Source organism: Salmo salar, chromosome 18, assembly GCF_965601325.2.
Source record: "Salmo salar chromosome 18, fSalSal1, whole genome shotgun sequence".
Lineage (NCBI taxonomy): Eukaryota > Metazoa > Chordata > Actinopteri > Salmoniformes > Salmonidae > Salmo > Salmo salar.
Genome location: NC_138308.1, coordinates 8,731,664 through 8,754,088, shown reverse-complemented (window position 1 = coordinate 8,754,088; position 22,425 = coordinate 8,731,664). Strand labels below are relative to the sequence as shown.

Sequence of the window (22,425 nt, the reverse complement as noted above, 5' to 3'; positions counted from 1 at the left end):
TCCATTAAAACCAAAACAGGTATTTTATTTAATAAGTACAGTGTATTTATTTGAAAAGAGCAATACAATGTGCCTTCCCATTTTGTTATCTAATGGATCACTGGCAATTCCTAATACATTTCCACTCCAAGACCTTAATGTAAGTAAATCCATGCCACATGCCAAAATAATAAGCTTTTGGGGGGACAGTGTGTGTGTGAGAGAGATGGACAATAAATACATACACTGAATGCATTTGAAGCTGTCATATCAAGCAGTGCCATTCTTTGCATTTTACATAATCTGCATTGTTGTTCCCAAAATAATACCTTGCATACCAACACATAAACCATATTCATATTTTCTCAGTATCACAATCAAACAGTTTTCTAATCAATCCAATCTTTACATCAACCCCATATGCCCACCCATCCCGACATCTAAACTTTTGAATAAAGTATATTAAAAAAATGCTAGTCTTGTGAAAACTTGCACCCACCTTAGTTAACAGCAGCGACGGTTACGGAAAAAACGTATACGGAAAGTATAGTGACACTGCCACCATACAGAGAATAGGCGTTTGGAGACATTCCTGCCTGTAGTTTTGTACAATCAATCTGGACTTTGATCAAATACTGTTATTTTCTTTCTCAAAATGTGCTATAATATGAGCCACTGTGGTGATGGCTTTCTAAACAGAAAGTGTCCAAATTGCATAAAGCAAAGATGATTGACATGCAATTTGATATGAAAGCTAACTGCAGTGTGATAATGATTCACTAAGTAAAAGTACACCAATGTTGTGCTATGGAAGTAACTCATGGAGAAAGTGTTAGAATATTACCTGTATATCAACACAATGAAGGCATTGTGTTGATATACACAGTGCTATCAATTATGCTTTCTCTTCCTGGAGATTTCAATTTGGTCATAGTCACTGTCACCTCAGAAATTCTGCGCCACATTACAACTTCAGAGGATTTAGTCAATGCTAAAGCTCCACGGAGGACATGGACATAAATGTAAAAGTTCTCTGTAATTTTTTGGGGGGGAATTATAGTAAAAACAGAAGCGGAGTATTTTGTCTGGATAAACCTCCTATTTTAAAAACACGAAAAACAGAAATAATAATAACCTAACTATATCAGTATAATGAATGAAAGCACACTTTGGAGCCTACATGACATTCAATGATTTAGGTAAAGATTAACAAGAATAAATACATTTTGTTTCAACAACAACAAAAAAATACTCAAATGTAATAGAGGTTAACAACGTGTACACAATAGGCACAACAACAACAAAAGGGGTGTCTCATTGATGTTCGCTAGGACAAGCTTTATTAAAAGCAGCGTTTGGCATTTTATGGAATACCATTGAATTCTCTATGTCCAAGTTAATTGTGATTGAATTGGGAAGATTTGCAGTAAACGGTGTTTGTTACAACAACAACAAAAAACAGCAATGAGATTGCACTTTGGAATGTAGATTGTATCATCCAAACAGTTAGAAAATCGGACTGTATCCTGACTTGATATGTGGTCATTCAGTTACTTCACCATATTTTACCCTACTTTACCCATACAAATATACAATACAGAAATTAGAATGTAATTTTTTTTTTTTTAAGTAAACAAAAGAAAGACAGGAAAAAGCAACAAAGTTGGTTTAAAATATGTGTGACTTCATCTCAGCGTTGTCACTGGTTTAGACTTCTGAGGTATCCATAGTTCACAACAGGGGTCACCATACACTTAGCAAGTGCACAACTTTGAGTAACAATCATATTAATCTAAAATACCATATAACACTATAGATGGCACAACATTGTACAAAAAGAAAAATAACAAAAAAAAGTGACGAATGTAACCTTTCCGCTAATTAGGTGAGACATGTTTGTCATCACTGACATTAGCTCCATGAAAGCAAGTAAACTCATAGAGGGAAAAAGTTTTGGTAACACAGTAATACGTTTGACTTACTTACAGTAATAAGTAAGTAATAACTACTTAAAGTAACCTTTTCACAAAGCATTACAACTGTTTTAAGAAAGTTCAGTAGCACTCATTAATGGTAGACTCAGAAATAGGACACCAGACACAGCGGGAGACTTCATGCTTAACACATACAGTACCAGTCAAATGTTTGGACACCTACTCATTTTTTTCCTTTATTTTTTTCCTATTTTCTACATTGTAGAACAATAGAGAAGACATCAAAACTATGAAATAACACATTTGGAATCATGTAGTAACCAAAAAACGTGTTAAACAAATAAGAAAATACTTCAGATTCTTCAAAGTAGCCACCCTTTGCCTTGATGACCGCTTTGCACACTCTTGGCATTCTCTCAACCAGCTTCATTTACATTTACATTTTAGTCATTTAGCAGACGCTCTTATCCAGAGCGACTTACAGTAGTGAACATCATGTAGTGAACACCATGCAGTAGTGAACACCATGCTCTACCAACTGAGCCACACGGGAGGAATGAGGAATGCTTTTCCAACAGTCTTGAAGGAGTTCCCACATATGCTGAGCACTTGTTGGCTGCTTTTCCTTCACTCTGCGGTTTGACTCATCCCAAACCATCTCAATTGGGTTGAGGTCATGTGATTGTGGAGGCCAGGTCATTTGATGCAGCACTCCATCACTCTCCTTCTTGGTGAAATAGCCCTTACACAGCCTGGAGGTGTGTTGGGTCATTGTCCTGCTGAAAAATAAATGAGAGTCCCACTAAGTGCAAACCAGATGGGATGGCGTATCGCTGCAGAATGCTGTGGTAGCCATGCTGGTTAAGTGTGCCTTGAATTCTAAATAAATCAGTGTCACCAGCAAAGCTCCCCCACACCTCCTCCTCCATGCTTCACGTAGGAACCACACATGCAGAGATCATCCGTTCACCCACTCTGCGTCTCACAAAGACAAGGCGGTTGGAACCAAAAATCTGAAATTTGGACTCATCAGACCAAAGGACAGATTTCCACCAGTCTAATGTCCATTGCTCGTGTTTCTTGGCCCAAGCAAGCTTTTCTTCTTATTGATGTCCTTTAGTAGTGGTTTCTTTGCAACAATTTGACCATGAAGGCCTGATTCACGCAGTCGCCTCTGAATAGTTGATGTTGAGATGTGTCTGTTACTTGAACCCTGTGAAGCATTTATTTGGGCTGCAATCTGAGGTGCAGTTAACTCTAATGAACTTATCCTCTGCAGCAGAGGTAACTCTGGGTCTTCCTTTCCTGTGGCGGTCCTCATGAGAGCCAGTTTCATTATAGTGCTTGATGGTTTTTGCGACTGCACTTAAAGAAACTTTCAAAGTTCTTGAAATGTTCCAGATTGACTGACCTTCATGTCTTAAAGTAATGATGGACTGTTGTTTCTCTTCGCTTATTTGAGCTGTTCTTGCCATAATATGGACTTGGTCTTTTACCAAATAGGGCTATCTTCTGTATACCACCCCTACCTTGTCACAACACAACTAAATTGGCTCAAAAACATTAAGGAAAGAAATTCCACAAATTAACTTAACAAGGCACACCTGTTAATTTAAATGCATTTCAGGTGACTACCACATTAAGCTGGTTGAGAGAATGCCAAGAGTGTGTGCAAAGCTATCATCAAGTCAAAGGGTGGCTACTTTGAAGAATCTAAAATATAACATATATTTTGATTTGTTTAACACTTTTTTGGTTACTACATGATTCCATATGTGTTACTTCATAGTTATGTCTTCACTATTACAAAGATAAAATAAAGAAAAACCCTGAGTAGGTGTCCAAACTTTTGACTGGTACTGTACATTGATACTTAACCAAAGGTCATAGCAGAATTTGTGTAAGATGTGTAGAACAAATATTTTTGTCATAACAGTGTTGTTATTGAAGCAAAATGCCATGGAGACAAACTTAAAATGAGAGTGGTCTGTTTTTTGACAAGCTGATACTGTTTGTTATGCTGTCATAGAACTATTTATGGTAACATATCTCATAAAACTGTCATTATATATTTGGCCATGCTTTGGACAGTATGAAGGCTGTATGACAAATTATTTAGCAAAACATACAAAAAGTCAAATGTTTATATATATATATATATATATATATATTTTTTTTTTTTACAACAGGTTAACATAGGCCCTTGTTAAAATCTGTACTGATAGTTTGATTTGTAGATGTGTTAAGTTAGTACAGTGTATTACTAGTAAAATATTACCAATAACCTTTCTGGAAAGCAATTACACTGCTCATTGATGGAACAAAGTGCTACGGCTAACATTTTAACAAAATAAACAAACTCAGCCAGCAAATGCATTACTATGTAGCTACGCACCTTGATTCTATTTCCTTCAAATAATTCAAACAAGAATCAGTAAATCTACAAACTGAACCACTTGTACCTAATGGAATGACATTTTTCTCTGTAGACAATGACAGATCACAAGTGTCGAACGGATGTAATTCAGACATGTTCGACTTGAGTACACAATATAATGATTTTTTTTAAATGTAGAGAATGTGTAGATGGACACCAATTGAAAATTAAACATGTCGATAAATTATGATTATTGCACTTACCAGTACCGGTAAAGTAAAGCTAGAACTACTTGAACAATGGTTTATACTTATTTTTGTACAAATACATCACGGGTCAGTAACCAGGTTTCCATCCAACCTTTTCATGCGAGTAAATTACATGTTGGATAAAAAAAAAAATGGCACGACAGGCTTGATGGAAACAGAACATTTGTCGGTAAACTTTTCAAATGTCGACAAAACAAAATACGTAAGACAAGGTGGGATCTTTTTGTCGGTTAAATTAATTATGCGAGAAAGGTCGGAGGAAACTCTTATGCGCAAATACTGATATAATAACCATCATACCGAGGTAAACTTGGAGTCACGCGATGGAATGTGTGGTCCTCCCACTATGACTCGTTGGGAAAGCATGCAGTTTATTAGGCTACAGATGAAATAAATTATGAGGAACTTCACAGGGTGGTGAAAGTGCAAGGTGATGAGCTTGATTCTCCTTTTTAATAAATAGCGAGGGTCTTATTCTGGTGACATGATTTTGTCCATAATCTCCTGTAGGCCAGGGACGGGCAACTTTCGCTAAAACGTTTTAGGAACTCAGTCGGAGTCTCAATTTACTGTTGCGAGTTAGACTAGTAGAATACAAGGTGCAACTTGGTTGTGCATCAGTTTCTCTCTTATTATGTCAGTCACTGATAGTCAATTAACCCATGTCAGCAGAAAGAAAAAGTTGATTAGATCATTTCGCGGCCAGCTAACTTGGCAAACTTATCATGGTCAAATTACTGGCCGGGGGTCCCCATTGATTTAATTAGTCGCACTCATATCATATTAAAAACTGCAAACATTTCTCTCCGCCCCATGGCAAAATGTGTAGAATTGCAGCAAACCTGCTTTTAAACTGCAACATTTTCTCTACACCCCATGGCAAAATGTGTAGAATCACACAAATGTATCACCGCTGTCAAGAGGGGAACCACAAATGTTTTGATCGCAATCAAAGTTGCCCATCCCTGATGTATGCTGTACCCACACTGGATCTGTGAGCCGTTGGCTAGAGTGCATGTTCCAAAACCAGAGTGGGCACACTCGGTGTATAAACACACCATTGTTTTGTGAGAAATCTATCAGTGGAGTTGAAAATGCGATGGAAACCCATTTAACTTTTAACCACCAAATGTGTTTTTATGTGCATTACGTCATCACGCAGAGCCATTTATCCGCAACAAGTCAATTTGATGGAAACATCTCTGGTGGGAAAACACGCATATTGTTTTTATGCACATTTTTGAATATTCAAATGAAAATCTGTCGCTAATTGGATGGAAACCTAGCTTATGATAAAAATAAAAAAAACTGAAATAACAAACCCAAAAGCAATGACTTCAGAGTTGATATGTTGATATGATGATATGATGGACAATGGCAGCTCTTTGAATGAATTCACTTTGGTGTAAATACTGAGGAGGCTTCAATAGCAGTGTCTTTAGTTGCCTACACTCAATCACATTCTGCACCTGCACGATGCCGAGACATTCTATATCATCAAATTGACCAGAGAGAATACAGTGTTTACCTATTTTTTTGTTTTCACTGGAAGGTCAAAGTTAGAATGCAGTGTCACATTGTTTTCAGATCTGTGTTTGGATATGCAATGCCTTGAGTAAGAATTCAGTAGTGCTTAATACCTACCCTCATAAAAGTAACTTTAAATAATATAATTTTGTACGAAGATGGCAAATGTCAAGAGATAGGTCCAAACCATCCTAACGCCAAAATGTCACAGACAGGCGATAACATTGTATTCACACCTCCAGTATATCAACACAATCCTTGCCTACAGTAAGAGGCGTGTAAAGGGCCTATTGGCTGATTGTAGAGTTTGTGTGATAATCCTGCGTCTTGGTCTGAAGTGTAAACAGTCATTACGGCTCTATTCAAATTAGCACATCAAACCCTATTCAATAAACGATGTACTTTTCTTCTTTTTTTTTTACACAAGTGTGATAAGTTAACACTCAGTGTTTGGTACATTTTAATACTAAGGCCATACGTATTCTATTAAACATTTAATAGATATATATATATTTTTTTAAAGTGAGGCGAGCAAGCCGAAACAAACCAAAAATAAGTAGCCCCTATTATTAAATCATTTTTTAAACCTCCCACTTTGGAATGGATGTGTCAATGAGTAGTTTATACATGCATAATCTATTTTCAGAATTACTGTTTTACCTCAATTAGCCATGAAATCCCTAGTTTTTCTTTATACTGTGCTACACCATTTCCCCCCTAGCAGCACGAGTTCAACAAATTCACTTTAGCACCTCGCCATATGAATGACAGCTAGCAAGATGCACACGATGCACCCACAGCAGAGCGAGAGACATAGTAGGCCATTTTCGGGGACCACTTTTGGCTTGTGAGTGCTACTTTTAGAATTGCTAGCTAGAAAGTATACAAATGTACTAGATAATCCCTTTAAAATACTACAGCAACCTTAGTTCAACACCTAGCGACCTAATGAAGTGATTTTAGCCTCTTGGGGAGTGGGGGGGGGGGACATTATTTTGATCGAAACATGCAATTTTTTCAGTAGGACTTAATCTTAATTTTTTTTAAATATTTTTTTTTTTTTACGTGAAGTGAAGAGGGCCATCCGTTAAACATTTAATTACGTTTGTATGGCCTTTGTGTTAAAACGCAAATCTAGCTTGGTGGTTCCATGTGCACACAACAGCTTCAGAAGCTGTCTGTTTCTCCTCATGTTATATGTGTGTGAAAGTGCACAGGTCTATTGTATACACTATTGGGAAAACTTGTACACCTTGGAGAAACTGTCACGCATGGCATAACCCCACTAGTTTGTTTCTTATCCCACTGGTCTCTGCTAAGGTGTTCTGATGGATTTGTGAGACATTATGTAATTTCACATTCTTTCAATTCGGCCGAATATGAAAAACAAAGGAATGTCATGCAAAGAACAGAGCAAGAGGTATAATAATAAAAAGGATGAGTGGATCACCATACAGCAACTGATTCACAGGTTAGTATTTCTATAATTATGGGAAAGCCATGGGGTTTGTTAAAATGCAAGTCAAAATGTCAGATATTTATGTAGTCGGGTGTACTTCACTTCCCGATAAAATTGTTGGGGAAACTGGTGTAAACTCAAATCAAAGCATGCAAAACCTATAATTAAAAAAAAAATGAAAATGAAAATGGTGATTTGGCATGGGTCAATCCCCTCTTCATTTTTGCTCTATACCCACAATACATTTCTCAATGGCTAGGATGGGCCCTCACTGAAACAAGAGCATATCGTTGGGACCCTAAATCTACCTCGACACTAGTTCTTTTTGGAGATTTTCCCCGCTTTCCTCTTGGGCTCGTAGGGTGTCCGTAGGATGCTCGGCGTCTCCTCCATAACGCGCACCAGCAGGTTATCAATGTAGTCTTCCAGTTCACGGATATGCGCGTCCTTCTTTTTCACCACCCCCTTCTGCTTGATGAGCTCCTGCACCACCTCGTCGAAAGATAAGTTGCTATAGGAAGCCACGCTCGTCTGCATTGTCTCCTGCGGGTGCAAACCACAGACATTGTGACGACTTCAACATTGATGGCGCCATTTACAAAATAAAGTTTATTTCTCCAAACGCGTCTTGCGATACGAGACAATTCCCGAGACAGTTGTTTTCAATGAGTAGTATACAGTACAGATGGTAGGAGTAGAAAAAAACTAATGCAAAAGGTAAATTTGTGCTTAAGATGATCTAAAGAAAGACAGAAGGTAGGCTAGGCCAGGGAATCCCTCGTAATACTGCCAAATTAAAGGTGTTAGAAAAACGACACAAACTACGTCACGGCCGCACGTGTTCAGCTCGTATAACCTGGTGGGAATCAGGACTAATTGAGAGGCTGTGATAAGACGTCACTCCACAGTTTGTTAGCACTGTCGCTGCCATTGCATTTCACTTCAGGTGTTTGATCTGATCAAGTGTTCAATAGTGTTCAACAGAAACTCATAGATTGCTCGAACAATCAGGAATCCTGTGGCATGGAATCTAATGTGTTGTTTCAGTATCAGTTCTAGAAAATAAAGCCCTCAACCCCCATTACCTCTTTAAATCTTAAAGCACATTTCCTCCTCTCAAGCCAGCCTAGACAGAGACCTTGACCAGCTGGCAGACAAGAGCTTCACATTAAAATGAAACCACGCCGTAAACAGTAATTAAGACCCAAAAAATTGGAAGCTGCCTGGAAACGGCAAAGTGCATATTTCCGGAATAAAAAGGTCAGACTAATGAACAAGAAAAGAAAGATGCAACCAAACTATTTTGGTTGAGTTTGTTCTTTAGAGGACCGGGTGCATCACAGTCTGTGCCGATCCCATTATGGAGGGACGAGAGGAGCTGTAAGCTTTTTTTTTTTAATGAGGAACCATGTTATCGCTTCAACAATGGACATGGTTCCGCCAGGCAGATACAGCAGCAAAGCCATCAACTTGTTTAAAATACTACACTTAGTCCCATTCCCCTCCCTGTGCCCAAACCAAGCTGCCATCGCTGTGCGGTGTCTACGACGTTAAGAAGACCAAGTGCCGGACCATATTTACTGTAACTCTTCCTATTATGACAAACAAAGGAACTCAAACGTGAGGATCCCTAGAGTTTATGTCCAAACAAAAGAAGACTAAGGCAGGGATCACACTAAACATGCCAGCACTTTCATTTCCACTGTTTTCAATGGTATGTGGACATGCTAGGTGTGCTGCGGTCCATCCTAGGTACGCTTCAAGTTATTTTGTTGTCATTTTCTGGGCAGCCAAAGTTGAAAGTAGCTTAGCAACGTGCCTCACGTTTTCAGTCAGAGAAAAACAGGTGTTGTTAGTGGGGGTGTATCAACTGCTTACTGGGGAAGTGAATATGTTATTTGGAGACAAAGTGAAAATATACTGAGAAATAGGCCTTTTGCGCTAACAGAGAAAATGAAGAGGTGACAAGTCATAAAGACAACCAATTCCGCTGAGAGACTTTCCTAACATGAATCAAGTTACCAGCTCAGTTTCATTATACTCTATGAGCAATTGTGTCCATTACACACATGCCAAAAAACCCAGACATGATATAAAGCTACACAGCTGGGAGCTGTAGTGGCTGGTGACAGAGGCCTGGAAATGACCATGAACTACCAAAGTACTGACAATTTTTCCGCGATCAGCAGTGAGGAGGAGATAAGGCGAGCCCACTTGGCATTCTCCAGTTGTCTCATTACTGCTTCTAATGAGCTCTGCTTTGAGAATTTAAAAGCTCCGTTCTTTAAAATCTCTCACTATCCTCCCCTCCTCCCTCACTGGTTAATTAGCTAGGGCCTGAAAGGAGAGGAAATGGAACTGCCAGTTCATTTGTGCTAGTGCAGAGTATGGAGGGGGCACATGTGGTTAAGACAACTCCTCAACACCCACAAGGAGAGGTGAGGAAAGCCATTATCAGCATCCGTTTCTCATTTCAACATCACTTTGGACGCTGCTCTCTTACCATGTTAATACTAATTCTGCAGTGTAATGGCCAGCGACTACTAGAATTAAGCACCATGAGAGCGTTTTTTTCTTATTTGTCTTTGGGTGGGGGTGGGGGGTGGGTGACAAAACTAAGGTGGCAAAAAACAACATCAAACCAATGACAAATCTCATACAGATTTCTCCCCCCAAAAAAGAAAAAAAAAAAAGTGTTCCAATTATGGTACCAGTACGATATAATAGTACTTCACCTGACCTTAGAGACCGAAACTTCACACTGTTTCAAATGATGAGCCGATCAGATGATGACCGCTGTTTTCAGCTGTTCGTTAGTTTAATGACACTCATAGTGAACTGTCAAAGACGGAACAGACAGCAGTTCAGAGACCAACATCACCAGCTGCAATGTCAAGTGAGATCTGGGAGAGCTACTCAATTAAAAGTCAGTGGTGTTCTGAACCTCAGAACAAGTCCCCCCCAAAAAAAGCATAGTTCTAGTTTGTTTTTTCCCCCTTCTTGTCCCCCCCCCTCCTCATTTTCTTTGAGATTAGTTCACAAAAAGTGTACAAGGTATGATCTCTTACATTTTTCTTTCCGTGGTTCTCTCTTGCCTTTCGGATGTCTCCATTTGTGGTGGGATTTTTATCGCTGCAAAACATCCATGTACACTGAATTACAAAATCATCAAAACACATCAAATCATATTTACCTGTGGCTGAAGGTTATATTACCAATAACCTGTCCACAATTTTTTTCAACCACCATGTATCATCTGCCTTCAACCTAAATGACCACAGAGATAGTGTATGGTTGTAGCTGTTAAAAGCTGCAATATGTAACTTTTTGGGCGACCCTACCAAATTCACATAGAAATGTGAGTTATAGATCTGTCATTCTCATTGAAAGCAAGTCTAAGACGCATTAGATCTGTTCTATGTGCAATATTTCTATGCTTCGCGTTCTTAAGTTTTGTTTTTGCATTTTTTACTTTCGTTTTTGTACACTAGCTTCAAACAGCTGAAAATACAATACTTTCAGTTATGAAAAATACATTTCACAGCGGTTTAGGTGGTACAACGATTCTCTACGCTATACTTGCTTGTTTGTCACAAAAACTGAAATTAGACAAACTATTCGAATTTTAGAAACCAGGAAATGCGGAGCGATTTCGGGATAGTGCATCTTTGAGATGATGGACTAGTGCATACAGTAAGATAGGCCTAAGTGGTTAATATTCTGGTTTATCTCTGTGGCAGATCTCAGTGTGGCTCAGAGGGGCCTGTTATCAAGCACAGCTTCTCTTAAGAGCCAATAATGGCATCTTTATACTATGATAAACAAGAATGTGGATAACAGCTATAAGCTACTGCTGATATATAAATGATCAATATGGGAAGGCATTATGGTTGACACTACATAAGTGCAACACAGGAACTTGATATAATTGGTCCGGTGAAACTGCTTCGAAAGGTACCGATTCAGTTAAACTGTGTTCGTTTTCTGAAAGCATGTTGCAATGTTTTGTAGTGGAAGGTCTAGTTGTATTAGCTACCTAGCAAGTCCTGAATAAGCCAGGCGATCAAACGTTAGCTAACTGACCGCAAAATCCATTCAGCTTTGTAAGTCTTCTAACGAAACTATTCTAAGGGATCTGGAATACTGTGCAATACATGTGCATCTGTTGTGTTCATTAGGTTGTGGTCATTAGGGCACACAATTGAAAGAGTTGTCATTTTTTGGTTGAAAATGAACGTTTCTTATTGGAGGTAGTCCCTACCGGTTTCAGTTTGTATTCTTCCGTTTGGTGCTTCTTAATGAACATGACCCTGGCTTGGATACCAAACGTGGTGGTGTGGACGTGAAAAGCTTTACCTTCCTTTGTAGTGTGAGAGGAAGGGGTTGGTTGGTTGGGTGTCGCCCTGAGAGTCGCTGCTGAAGGGGTTGCTTGAGCGCAGGTCTCCAGAGCTGCCCGAACGCCCCCCGTTGTTGGTCTTGCGTCCCTCCTTCTTCCCAGTCACACGTTCCAGCAGGCTGACCTTCTCCTTCTTCTCCTTTTTCTCCCCTCGGTCCCACAGCTGGCCCTGCTCCCCCTCGAACGGGTTGCGGTTGCGTGGGAGGGTGGCGTACTTCTGCGGCAGGCCGTCGCTGATATGAGTAAAAGGATCACCGTGCCCCTCGCTGTCCTGGTAGCCTGGCACCTCGCCCTGGGAGCGCCTGTGAGGGGCGGCACCACTCTCTTTCTCTGTGAAACACAAACAATTTACCTGAAACAATACTAATCACAGACAAAGAAAGATGGTACAGGTAGGCTAATACAAGTAAATACTAAAATAGGCCTAATACTAGAGGAAGCTGCTGTCCTTACCCAGCTGTTCCATGGAGTTTCTAGAGTCCAGCTTGGGGCGGAAGTGAGTGCCAATGAGGTCAGACATGGAGCGGGCTGCAGAGAGCGTATGGGAGCCGGCCAGTAGGTGTCTCTTGATCTTGGGCTCTGGCTGGGGCTGGGGCTGATGGTCAGAAGCACTGGGTTGGCGAAGGGTCTCCGAGTCACACATGGCGGAGCGGGGCAGGATGGCTGAGGTGGTGTCGGAGAGACCACCGTCGTGCTTGCGCCCCTTCATCTTGTCCTTGAGTTTGGTGAAGGGCGAGCGGGGCTTGTCCTTTACAGAGAGGTCAAACATGCTGGCCGTCATGTTGTTCCTCATGAACTGAATGCCGACCTGGATCTTCCCTCTCTCCTTCCTCTTCTTCCCTGGCCTGGAGTCCAAAGAGTACCAGCTAAAAGAAGGGATGATTATTAGCCATCTGTAAATTGTGTATGTGGCACATTTAAATGAATACAGGAATATAAGATTCAAAGATGAAAGAAAACATCAGGTGCCATTGTTGGGTGCTAAAACAGAGCATTTTCAACAAGTTAAAAATAAATGTATGTTTTTATTCTGAATTCATTTACGTTTGTCATGGCAATGTATTAATTTTTAAATGAATACTAAAATGTATGTTTTCCAATATTGGTGTAAAGTGGTTTAAAAATCTGTGGAAAATATAGGCCTATTATTTAATGCATCTAAATTCTAATTCTAATTTTCTTCAAGGTGATATGCTGCATCCATTTGGAGGTGAAAACTATCATTAAAGGAACAATACAGAAATCTGAGAGTACATACACTACCGTTCAAAAGTTTGGGGACACTTAGAAATGTCCTTGTTTTTGAAAGAAAAGCAATTTTTTTGGTCCATTAATTAAAATAACATCAAATTGATCAGAAATACAGTGTAGAAATGACTATTGTAGCTGGAAATGGCAGATTCTTTTATGGAATATCTATATAGGCGAACAGAGGCCCATTATCAGCAACCATCACTCCTGTGTTCCAATGGCACGTTGTGTTAGCTAATCAAAGTTTATCATTTTAAAAGGCTAATTGATCAATAGAAAACCCTTTCGCAATTGTGTTAGCACAGCTGAAAACGGTTGTTCTGATTAAAGAAGCAATAAAACTGGCCTTCTTTAGACTAGTTGAGTATCTGGAGCGTCAGCATTTGTGGGTTCGATTACAGGCTCAAAACGGCTAGAAACAAAGAACTTTCTTCTGAAACCCATCAGTCTATTCTTGTTCTGAGAAATGAAGGCTATGCCATGCGAGAAATTGGCAAGAAACTGAAGATCTCGTACAACGCTGAGTACTACTCCCTTCACAGAACAGTGCAAACTGGCTCTAAACAGAATAGAACGAGGAGTGGGAGGCCCCGGTGCACAACTGAGCAAGAGGACAAGTACATTAGAGTGTCTAGTATGAGAAACAGACGCCTCACAAATCCTCAACTGGCAGCTTCATTAAATAGTACCCGCAAAACATCAGTCTCAACGTCAACAGTGAAGAGGTGACTTCGGATGCTGGCCTTCTAGGCAGAGTTCCTCTGTCCAGTGTCTGTTCTTTCGACCATCTTAATCTTTTATTGGCCAGTCTGAGATATGGCTTTTTCTTTGCAATTCTGCCTAGAAGGCCAGCCTCCTCACTGTTGACGTTGAGACTGGTGTTTTGTGGGTACTATTTAATGAAGCTGCCAGTTGAAGACCTGTGAGGCGTCTTGGCAATTTCTCGCATGGCATAGCGTTCATTTCTCAGAACAAGAATAGACTGAGGAGTTTCAGAAGAAAGTTCTTTGTTTCTGGCCATTTTGAGCCTGTAATCAAACCCACAAATGCTGATGCTCCAGATACTCAACTAGTCTAAAGAAGGACAGTTTCATTGCTTCTTTAATCAGAACAAAAGTTTTCAGCTGTGCTAACATAATTGCAAAAGGGTTTTCTAATGATTAATTAGCCTTTTAAAATGATAAACTTGGAGTAGTGTAACTGAATGGAGCTGCTTTATTTTGAAGAAATTAGTAGAGTGGGGACCAAAAACAGTTTCAGTGTCCGACACATTTCCCTGTGGAATAGCCACAACCATTATGTATTAAAAAAATGACTAGGGTAAAATGTCTGTGGTGGAACCCCCCAATTTCACTTCAAATAAATCCACAGGCCACGTCATTGGAAGCTTTTTGCCTCCCTGAAAATGCATATTAGAGGCTACCCAGACCCCTCTTTAACGGTGCTGCTACTCTCTGTTTATTATCTATGCAGTCACTTTAACTCCACCTACATGTACATATTACCTAAATTACCTCGACTAACTTGTGCCCCCGCACATTGACTCTGTACCGGTACCCCCTGTATATAGCCTCGCTATTGTTATTTTACTGCTGCTGTTTAATTATTTGTTACTTTTATTTTCTATTTAACACTTACTTTTCTTAAAACTCGTTAAAGCATTGTTGGTTAAGGGCTTATAAGTAAGCATTTCACTGTAAGGTCTACAGCTGCTGTTTTCGGCGCATGTGACAAATAAAACGTGATTTGATATGAGGGATAAACATAATTCCCTGCAAACTGTGATGGTCTGAATCTCGAAAAGAATGTTGAATAATATTGTTCGTCGAGGCCATTCTGCTCCTGTTTGTTTAACCTCTTTGCTTCGCCTGCTGGAAGTAATACGATTGATGCCTTCGCTGTGAGAAAAAGGGGTGACATTTGCACAAATCTGGCCTTTGTTCAGAACTGCTATGACAAGCAATTGGGAAATTACAAAGGCAATGGTGCAAGACAACCACGCAACTCATACATGCTAATGAGAATGACGGCTTCTCCGTATCCTAGGCCTAGTTCATACAAACCAAGGGTATGTTGATTGCAGAAATGTAGAACTAAGAAGAAACCTCACTCAAAATACAAAGTCAACATTTAAACCACCTCTCAAACAGCATAGGTGTTCTGGCAAATTCCACAATTCCTTAATGAGCACCACCTCTGACTGTCCAAGCTTTAGCCTACTTCTGTCATGGGAAAAGTGGACAGAAGGTGGACAGGGATTATATTTTTTGCCCTAAACTGTCCTCAGACTGAGTGGCCAAAGAACCGCCATGGCATGGGCCTCTCTTGGTCGAGCTAGTCTAATTCCCATAGTAGTGGTCTCTGTCCTCCGGAGCATGATCTAAGAGCCACACAGCATGCTGCTGAGAGGGGGCCAGCCCTGTACTTCACATGGGTGTCAAGGCCAAGATAAACCTCCCTCTGCCTGGAACCACAATACTCCCACTCTACCCAGACCGCTGGGAAACTCCTCACAATCAACAAACACAGGTGTGCGATAATTAGGGGCTGCCTACTCCGATGTCAAGATGGACTCTCCTCCCCATGCGTCTGCTTGAAAACACAGCGAACGGACACAGCTAGCTAGCAAACCTGGAACTGCTCCAGTATATGGATATGGTAGCACAAGAGTAGGCTTAGGCCTCTGGCTCATTCTATGCAAGTCAGTTGTGTTGATGACTAAATTCCAGTCCATTGACATCTCCACAACAGCTCTGTACTTGAATAACTGCAAACCCTGGAGGTGCATCAGCTCTGGCACCTTAAATAAATACAACCATCAACAGTTGATTATGACATATCGCAATTCACCCCAACTAGCGGGTAAAGAGGAAGTGTGGTAATGTGTTTGCGTGATGAAATGTACTGATGGCTAATTGACACCAGATCCTCCAAACTATGTTCCTGTTCCTCTGAGCAGAACGTAGGCTTAGGCTTCTCATCATGTAGGCCTAGCTAACTACAACAATTTGTGCAATGGTAATTCTACACAGCCAAAAATAACTTTATGTAGCGGCCTGGATTGGGTGGAGCTGGTGTAGTGTTTTTCTCCATACATTCACACCACTGGAAAAACGATTATAATTTGAATCAGAATTAGTAACAAGACATGTCTGGCCAGCTCCACCACATTCATTTAACATAAGCTAATACCCAAAGGGACACACCACAACATTCAGCCGATGCCATGTCCGTAAATGCCAGTTTACCATCAATTCCAGTATAAGGCAAGAATAAGCAAGGACATTTGTTAATTGTGTGATTACTGGAATTGAGGTGGAACAGTTTGCTGTATTAGCACCTCCGCTGTGACAAGACACAGAAATAATCTGATAGCCTGTTCACTGCTGTTCTCGCTGGACTAGTTCACCAACTACAAAGACTGCACCCAAGTCAACTCAATTACACCATGAATGGCAGCCTATTCTCAAAAGACTAACCTCTTGATTCATTATCAACAAAGCCCATTTTTCAACGAACACAATGGCGTAGCCTATGTCACAACAAGACAGATGTACTGGCAACCTCTGTTTGGGGCCAAACTTTGGACCTAGGCTAAAGTGGCGAAATGGAGGTGGTTTTGAATTTAAGAATCTTTATTTGTACAATTATGCCCGCATAAAAACATGTGGAAAGCTGACCACATACTCTCTGTGTGTGACCATTTTCCCCACAACATCAGGTGATCTAGGCTAGTCTACCCTACTCTCTGAATCATATTCCGAAATATGAACATGTTCAATGGTATTTCTGCAGTTTAGCCACATAACATGAACGAACAAGACCGTTCTGCAAATCCACCCTCTTTCCTACTCTTTGCTGTTCCTGAAACATCAAACAGAGAAGTAGGGAACCAAAGGCCTAGCACTGTTCAATGTGACTAGGGCATCTTTGTGGCCGGTGTGTTTGTGAGTGTGGGGTTGAGATCAGAGCAGAAGACAAATTTCCTATTTAACAGTTATACAGTTGTACTGTACTCAGGGTATCTGCAGGGTCCATGAAATTGAATTTAAGACTTTTTAAGACCTTTAATGCCACTTGGAATGCAATTTAATACCAATTTTGAGGTCTGTGCACGCCACACACCTGCTAATATTTCCCTCCAGAAATGAGCCCATGTTGGGAAAAAGTTGTATTTTCAGGGCTGGTTCCTTCCCCATAGGCTATAGCCTAGATGGCTCATATTATCAGGCAGGTGCGCTATTTTAGCAATGTGCGTTCTCCTGTAGCTTAACGGATTTGTGGCATAGTGGCTAGGCTATAATTGACTGAAGGATGGGGTGGCTCATCTGCATTTGTTTAGGCTACCCCAATGGGCTAATCATTAGCTAGATCACAAACTCTAAGCGTTTTAGAATTTTGCCTTCGATACCATTACAATACCACAAAAATGTCTTAAAGTAAGATATACAGCACTGTTACTGTATAAAACAGTGCCAACTCTCCATGAAGATGGCTCTTTTTCTTTCATTTTTTCTTAAAACTGCATTGTTAAGGGCTTGTAAGTAAGCATTTCATTGTAAGGCCTATACCGGTTGTATTCGGCGCATGTGACAAATAAAATTTGATTTGATCTAGAGAGCCTCGCCACTGGGTGTGCAGGTTTTTGATCCAGCACTGCTCAAACACCTGAGTCAGCTCAATAAGGTCCTTCTCTCAATCAGTGAATCAGATATCAAATGGCTATCCTTCAAACCGAGGTAGCTAAGCGGGAGGGCTTTTTTTTTTTTTAACAATACAAAACATACACATAAAAAAACAGCAGCATACAGATGTGCACAAACATCAATGACATTACACCTGCCCAGACCCACCTGCTCACACCCCCATCTATAGCACCCGCATTACTCTCCGCCACATGGCCTCAAAGTGCACCATTTTGTCACCCACCTACTTTCAACATTTAGATAATAAAGCATTTGACCTTTCCATTGTCGTAACAATGGAGGATTGGTGGATTTCCTGTTAAGTATCATTTTCTCCAAGATGATTGACGAGAAAAGGATCGTCCAACCCATTGGGTATCTCACTGCACCCTCATGTGCCATGTCTTGAAATAAATATGCAGACAGACGGATTAAAATTAAATGTACATTGTAATACTTCTGACAGCCAACATTGTAACTCTGCCCATAACATTTGTTTTATAGCATTCCCAGAAGGCATAGATTATTGAGTCACTGCTAGTTTTACACTTAAGACATGACTCTGCCGCTGTGCTGTAGAATTTGTCTCTTGTATAACACATTTTCTACATTAGTTTATACTGGATTAAGCGCAAACTTTCGTTAACTGTAATTTCATTACTTATGTTCCAACATTCCCTTCATCTTGTGCCAATATCAGTTCTTTTTAAGTCTTGGTTCCAATAGTTCTCTCTTTTCTTTTTTTCTAAGAGATTGTCAGTTGGATAGGCTCTCTGCGAGGTTTTGTATATCTTATCATCATATACATATAATTTTCTGACTCAAATAGTATTCCCTCCAGACTGCTCTGATGTCCAAAATATTTCAAATCATAATTTCGTGATATGAAACTTTTAAGTTGCATGTATTGGAAAATATCTACATTGGTCTGTCCAAAATTGCTTTTTAATTCTGTCATAGAAATAAATGCATTTCCTATTACCAAGTAATTTATGGTTTCTATGCCTAGACTGACTTTTTGCAGTGCAAAGTAAGACATAAAAAAGTCAGCTAGTCCATCTGAAATGGCGCACAGAGGTGGAAAGCTTTAACATCTTGAAAGTGTGCCTCGAGTATTATTTGATGTTCAATTGTTTTTATTTTTACCACGGTGGCAACAATTACGCAGCAGCGCAACATAACGGGAACACTGTAGTCAGTTCTGTCACATTTAAGACTCTTGAAACAGAATTTAAGACATTTAAAGACTCAAGGCCTTTAAATCAGATAAATTCATTGAAGTTTAAGACTTTTTAAGGATCTACGGACACCCTGTGTACTTTTGTTCTGAAACTTCCTTGAAAGGGAAAAACATTATTTAGTTTGATTAGTTGGTGATACTTACTCTGTTTTCCTTCGCTCCTTGTTATCAAAAATATCATTGAGATTGATGGTACTCTGGCCCAGGAATTTATCCATCCCCACCAGGGACCTGTGCATCACGATAAGGCATAATTCATAGATTTCTGGATTGCCCTCCAGAAGCAGACCAGGCAGTTCAAAGGAGGCTTCTTCTCTCCACACTGGATTGAGTGTTTTCTCTGCCACAGATGTCGAGTACTTCTCTTTGCCCAGCTGGATGATAGCGTAGGCGTCGTTGGTGCCATGTTTACCCTTAGCTTGTAGGTCAGTTGCTTGGAGAACAGTGGCTTGGACATGAGTTGGGAACCACGTTTGTGACTGCTTTGCTAGCGACATGATCAGCTCTGTTTATGTGTGGTTAGTCATTCAAATGTATGTGCAGGTGAATTGACCTTAAAAAGTGATGACAGAGCATGCAAATATTAACAACTTATTTGTAGGGCCATGTTGATTAGTGATATGTAGGTGTAGATAACTTACAGTGCTTTTTGGTCATATATTTACATGTACAGCTAGTAACATCTCAAAAGTCTGCAGCTAACTAATTCCTTCAGTCCATCTTACACACTTGTCTTTTGTGATTAACGTTAACATATCACAAATGTCCAGGCCACTGTAAGGCAAGTCATCTGAAAGCAAAATGGGAGATAAGAGTTACACATTGTAAGAGGTCGTGCAGGTTGACTAGATAACTTATCTACTACAGATGTGCTAGCTAGCTATGATTGAAGCTAAACAGGCTAGCTAGTTAACGAGCTAAACTGCTGACGTCAATCACCATTTCCAGCTTGGCTGAAGTAAACTAAATAACTATGCAGCAGGGCTCTCCAACCCTGTTCCTCGAGACCTACCGCCCTTTAGGGTTTCGCTCAACCCTAATCTAGCACACCTAGCTAATTCTAACAATTAGCTAACGTTAGCTGATTAATAACTGGGCTGAAGCGAAAACAAACAGGAGGGCAGCTTTACAGGGAAAGGTTTGAATAACTCTTGATATACAGCAACAACAAAAAAGCATGTTCTTCAGTTCTGTTGCATTTGTCATATTGTGACACACCACCGGTTATTATACAATAATAACGTTGCAAAGTAGTGGTATTGATTACTAGACGTTCATTAGATTGAACATTGATGTTGGCAAGCGAGCGAAACAAGCTTCCTCACTACTGTACCTCGTCATTTTCTCAGAACTTGTGACATGTTGCCATCCTGTAAATCCACTCGATTGTTGTTGGACATATTTCACAAATAACACATTACAAAATGATTTATTGAAGCTTAATTTCGTTATTTTACAGCCTGCTAGCTAGCGGTACCAGCCCAAACTAGCTAACTTCCTTGTTGGTCTACTACATCCGCCACAATCACAGGTGAAAGTTCAAGCTCCTCCTCTGTTGCTGTGGAAACTAAATGTTTCAGGAGCACGCGCCTTATCTTTAATGTGTCATACAAGTTGTGCCTGCCCTACGTACACAGTAGATTACACAGACTTTGTTCATAACCAGAAAAAAGTCCAAACCATGGAAGAAGAATGTGTATTTTTTGAAAAAGCAGGTAAAACATATCCGTGTGATACTCATGTAGGCACAGTATATAGGCACTTGATTCAGTGATTCAGTTTTCTAAATTTGGAGAGTTTGTTCATGCTGAAAACGCTAAATGAATGCGAAATTGCTCTACAAATCAAGTTTTTGGTTAGAGGAGTGAAGCCTAAGCATATAGTAATTTGCAGTAATTAATTAAAACGAGGTAGATGTAGAAGGTTGAAATTATGTCTTTATGATTCACACCCCCAAATCTCTGCAATGTAAATATCTGGTTGGTTTTGCTCCCATAAAATTAAAGGAGAAAAGGAGGCCCTGGCCAATGGCATTCCATGGGGTTCAAACGCCTCCTCCCTCTCACCTGTGAGGTTTGTGGGTGTCTGGGGGGTGGAGGGGAAAGAGGGTGCACTGTAAAGAGGTAAATCACAAGAACATGGGAACTGCTTTGTCTCCTGAGTGGCTGCATGTAGGTGCAGATAAGAGAGTTCATTTGAATGAATATAGACATGCATGTCACCCCACTTGACAAGTACATCTTAACCAAACACACCTGCCTATGTTGGTTTTATCGTCCTGCCATGAAAAGTGCAGTGTGTACATACCACAATCCCAGGGATGGGGCTGGGCCATCCATCACAGAGAGATTATTACTCTTATCTAGAGTGCATCTCTAAATGAAATGCAATGGCTTAGTGAAATATTGGGTTGTAGCCCAATAAAATGTGCTTTAGGCAGCTTTAAATAAGGAGGCACCATTTCAACTTGCAATTTTGTGTCAAGTCTGACTGCGAACACCAGAAAACAGCAGGGGAACCATTGGAGTAAAATGTAAGATGGTGTCCAGAATGACAAGGTGAGGGATAACGCGTAGTATGCAACTTGTTGAGTAATAAAAGCTAGCAGAAGACCATACACTACAAACATACAGTATAATGTTACACCCAGTATAAGAAATCAATGTTTCTGAGGACTAGGCGAAGATCTTCTTGACTTGAAACTCAATACACGTAGGCATATAAACTACATGATTTACCAACCAGCTGCTTTCCCCTGATCGATTCTGTTCTATGTTCATGCTTGCTCCAAGTGTATTATATATAATATATAATATATACAGTGCATTCGGAAAGTATTCAGACCCAAGATTGCTTATTCATAGTCCAAGATGGTGCAGCAGTGCAGAGGTGGTTTGTCGTTCTCCCGTGTACATTTTGTATTTTTTTTGTATACATTTCAATTTCTTTTCAATATCTTTTCCATTTTTAAATTAAATATACCTTCCGGCAACCCGCCCAATGTGATACGGATCCTCTATTTTTAGACCTTATAGCCAGAACCTCCATCAGAAGCTAGCCATCAGAAGCTAACAAGCTAATTAGCTACTAGCTATTTAGTCATTGTCAGCCACTGCAATCGACCTTTACCTTTTGCACAGACACCAGCCGCTTTTAGCCTGGATAATACTTGCCAACCTGCCAGTATCGGACTGTTTTCTCCACTACAACGCCAGATTCCTGCCATAAGCCCTGGACCATTACTCCTGATCATCACAGCTAGCTAGCTGCCACCGAGTGGCCCAGCCCCGAAGCTAGCTTTGAGCCAG

General features: G+C 40.2%; 1 protein-coding gene across 1 annotated transcript; it reads right to left on the bottom strand.

The window, feature by feature from the left end:
• On the bottom strand, positions 1–20,661 carry LOC106576815 (rab11 family-interacting protein 2). Its single transcript, XM_014154254.3, has 6 exons — positions 20,451–20,661; positions 19,262–19,907; positions 12,395–12,807; positions 11,902–12,271; positions 10,614–10,677; positions 1–8,088 (listed from the first exon to the last, which is right to left on the bottom strand). The coding sequence occupies exons 2-6, from the start codon at positions 19,612–19,614 to the stop codon at positions 7,861–7,863; spliced, it is 1,428 nt and encodes a 475-aa protein (XP_014009729.1). The 5' UTR covers positions 19,615–19,907; positions 20,451–20,661; the 3' UTR covers positions 1–7,860.
• Between the last annotated feature and the right edge of the window lie 1,764 nt (positions 20,662–22,425).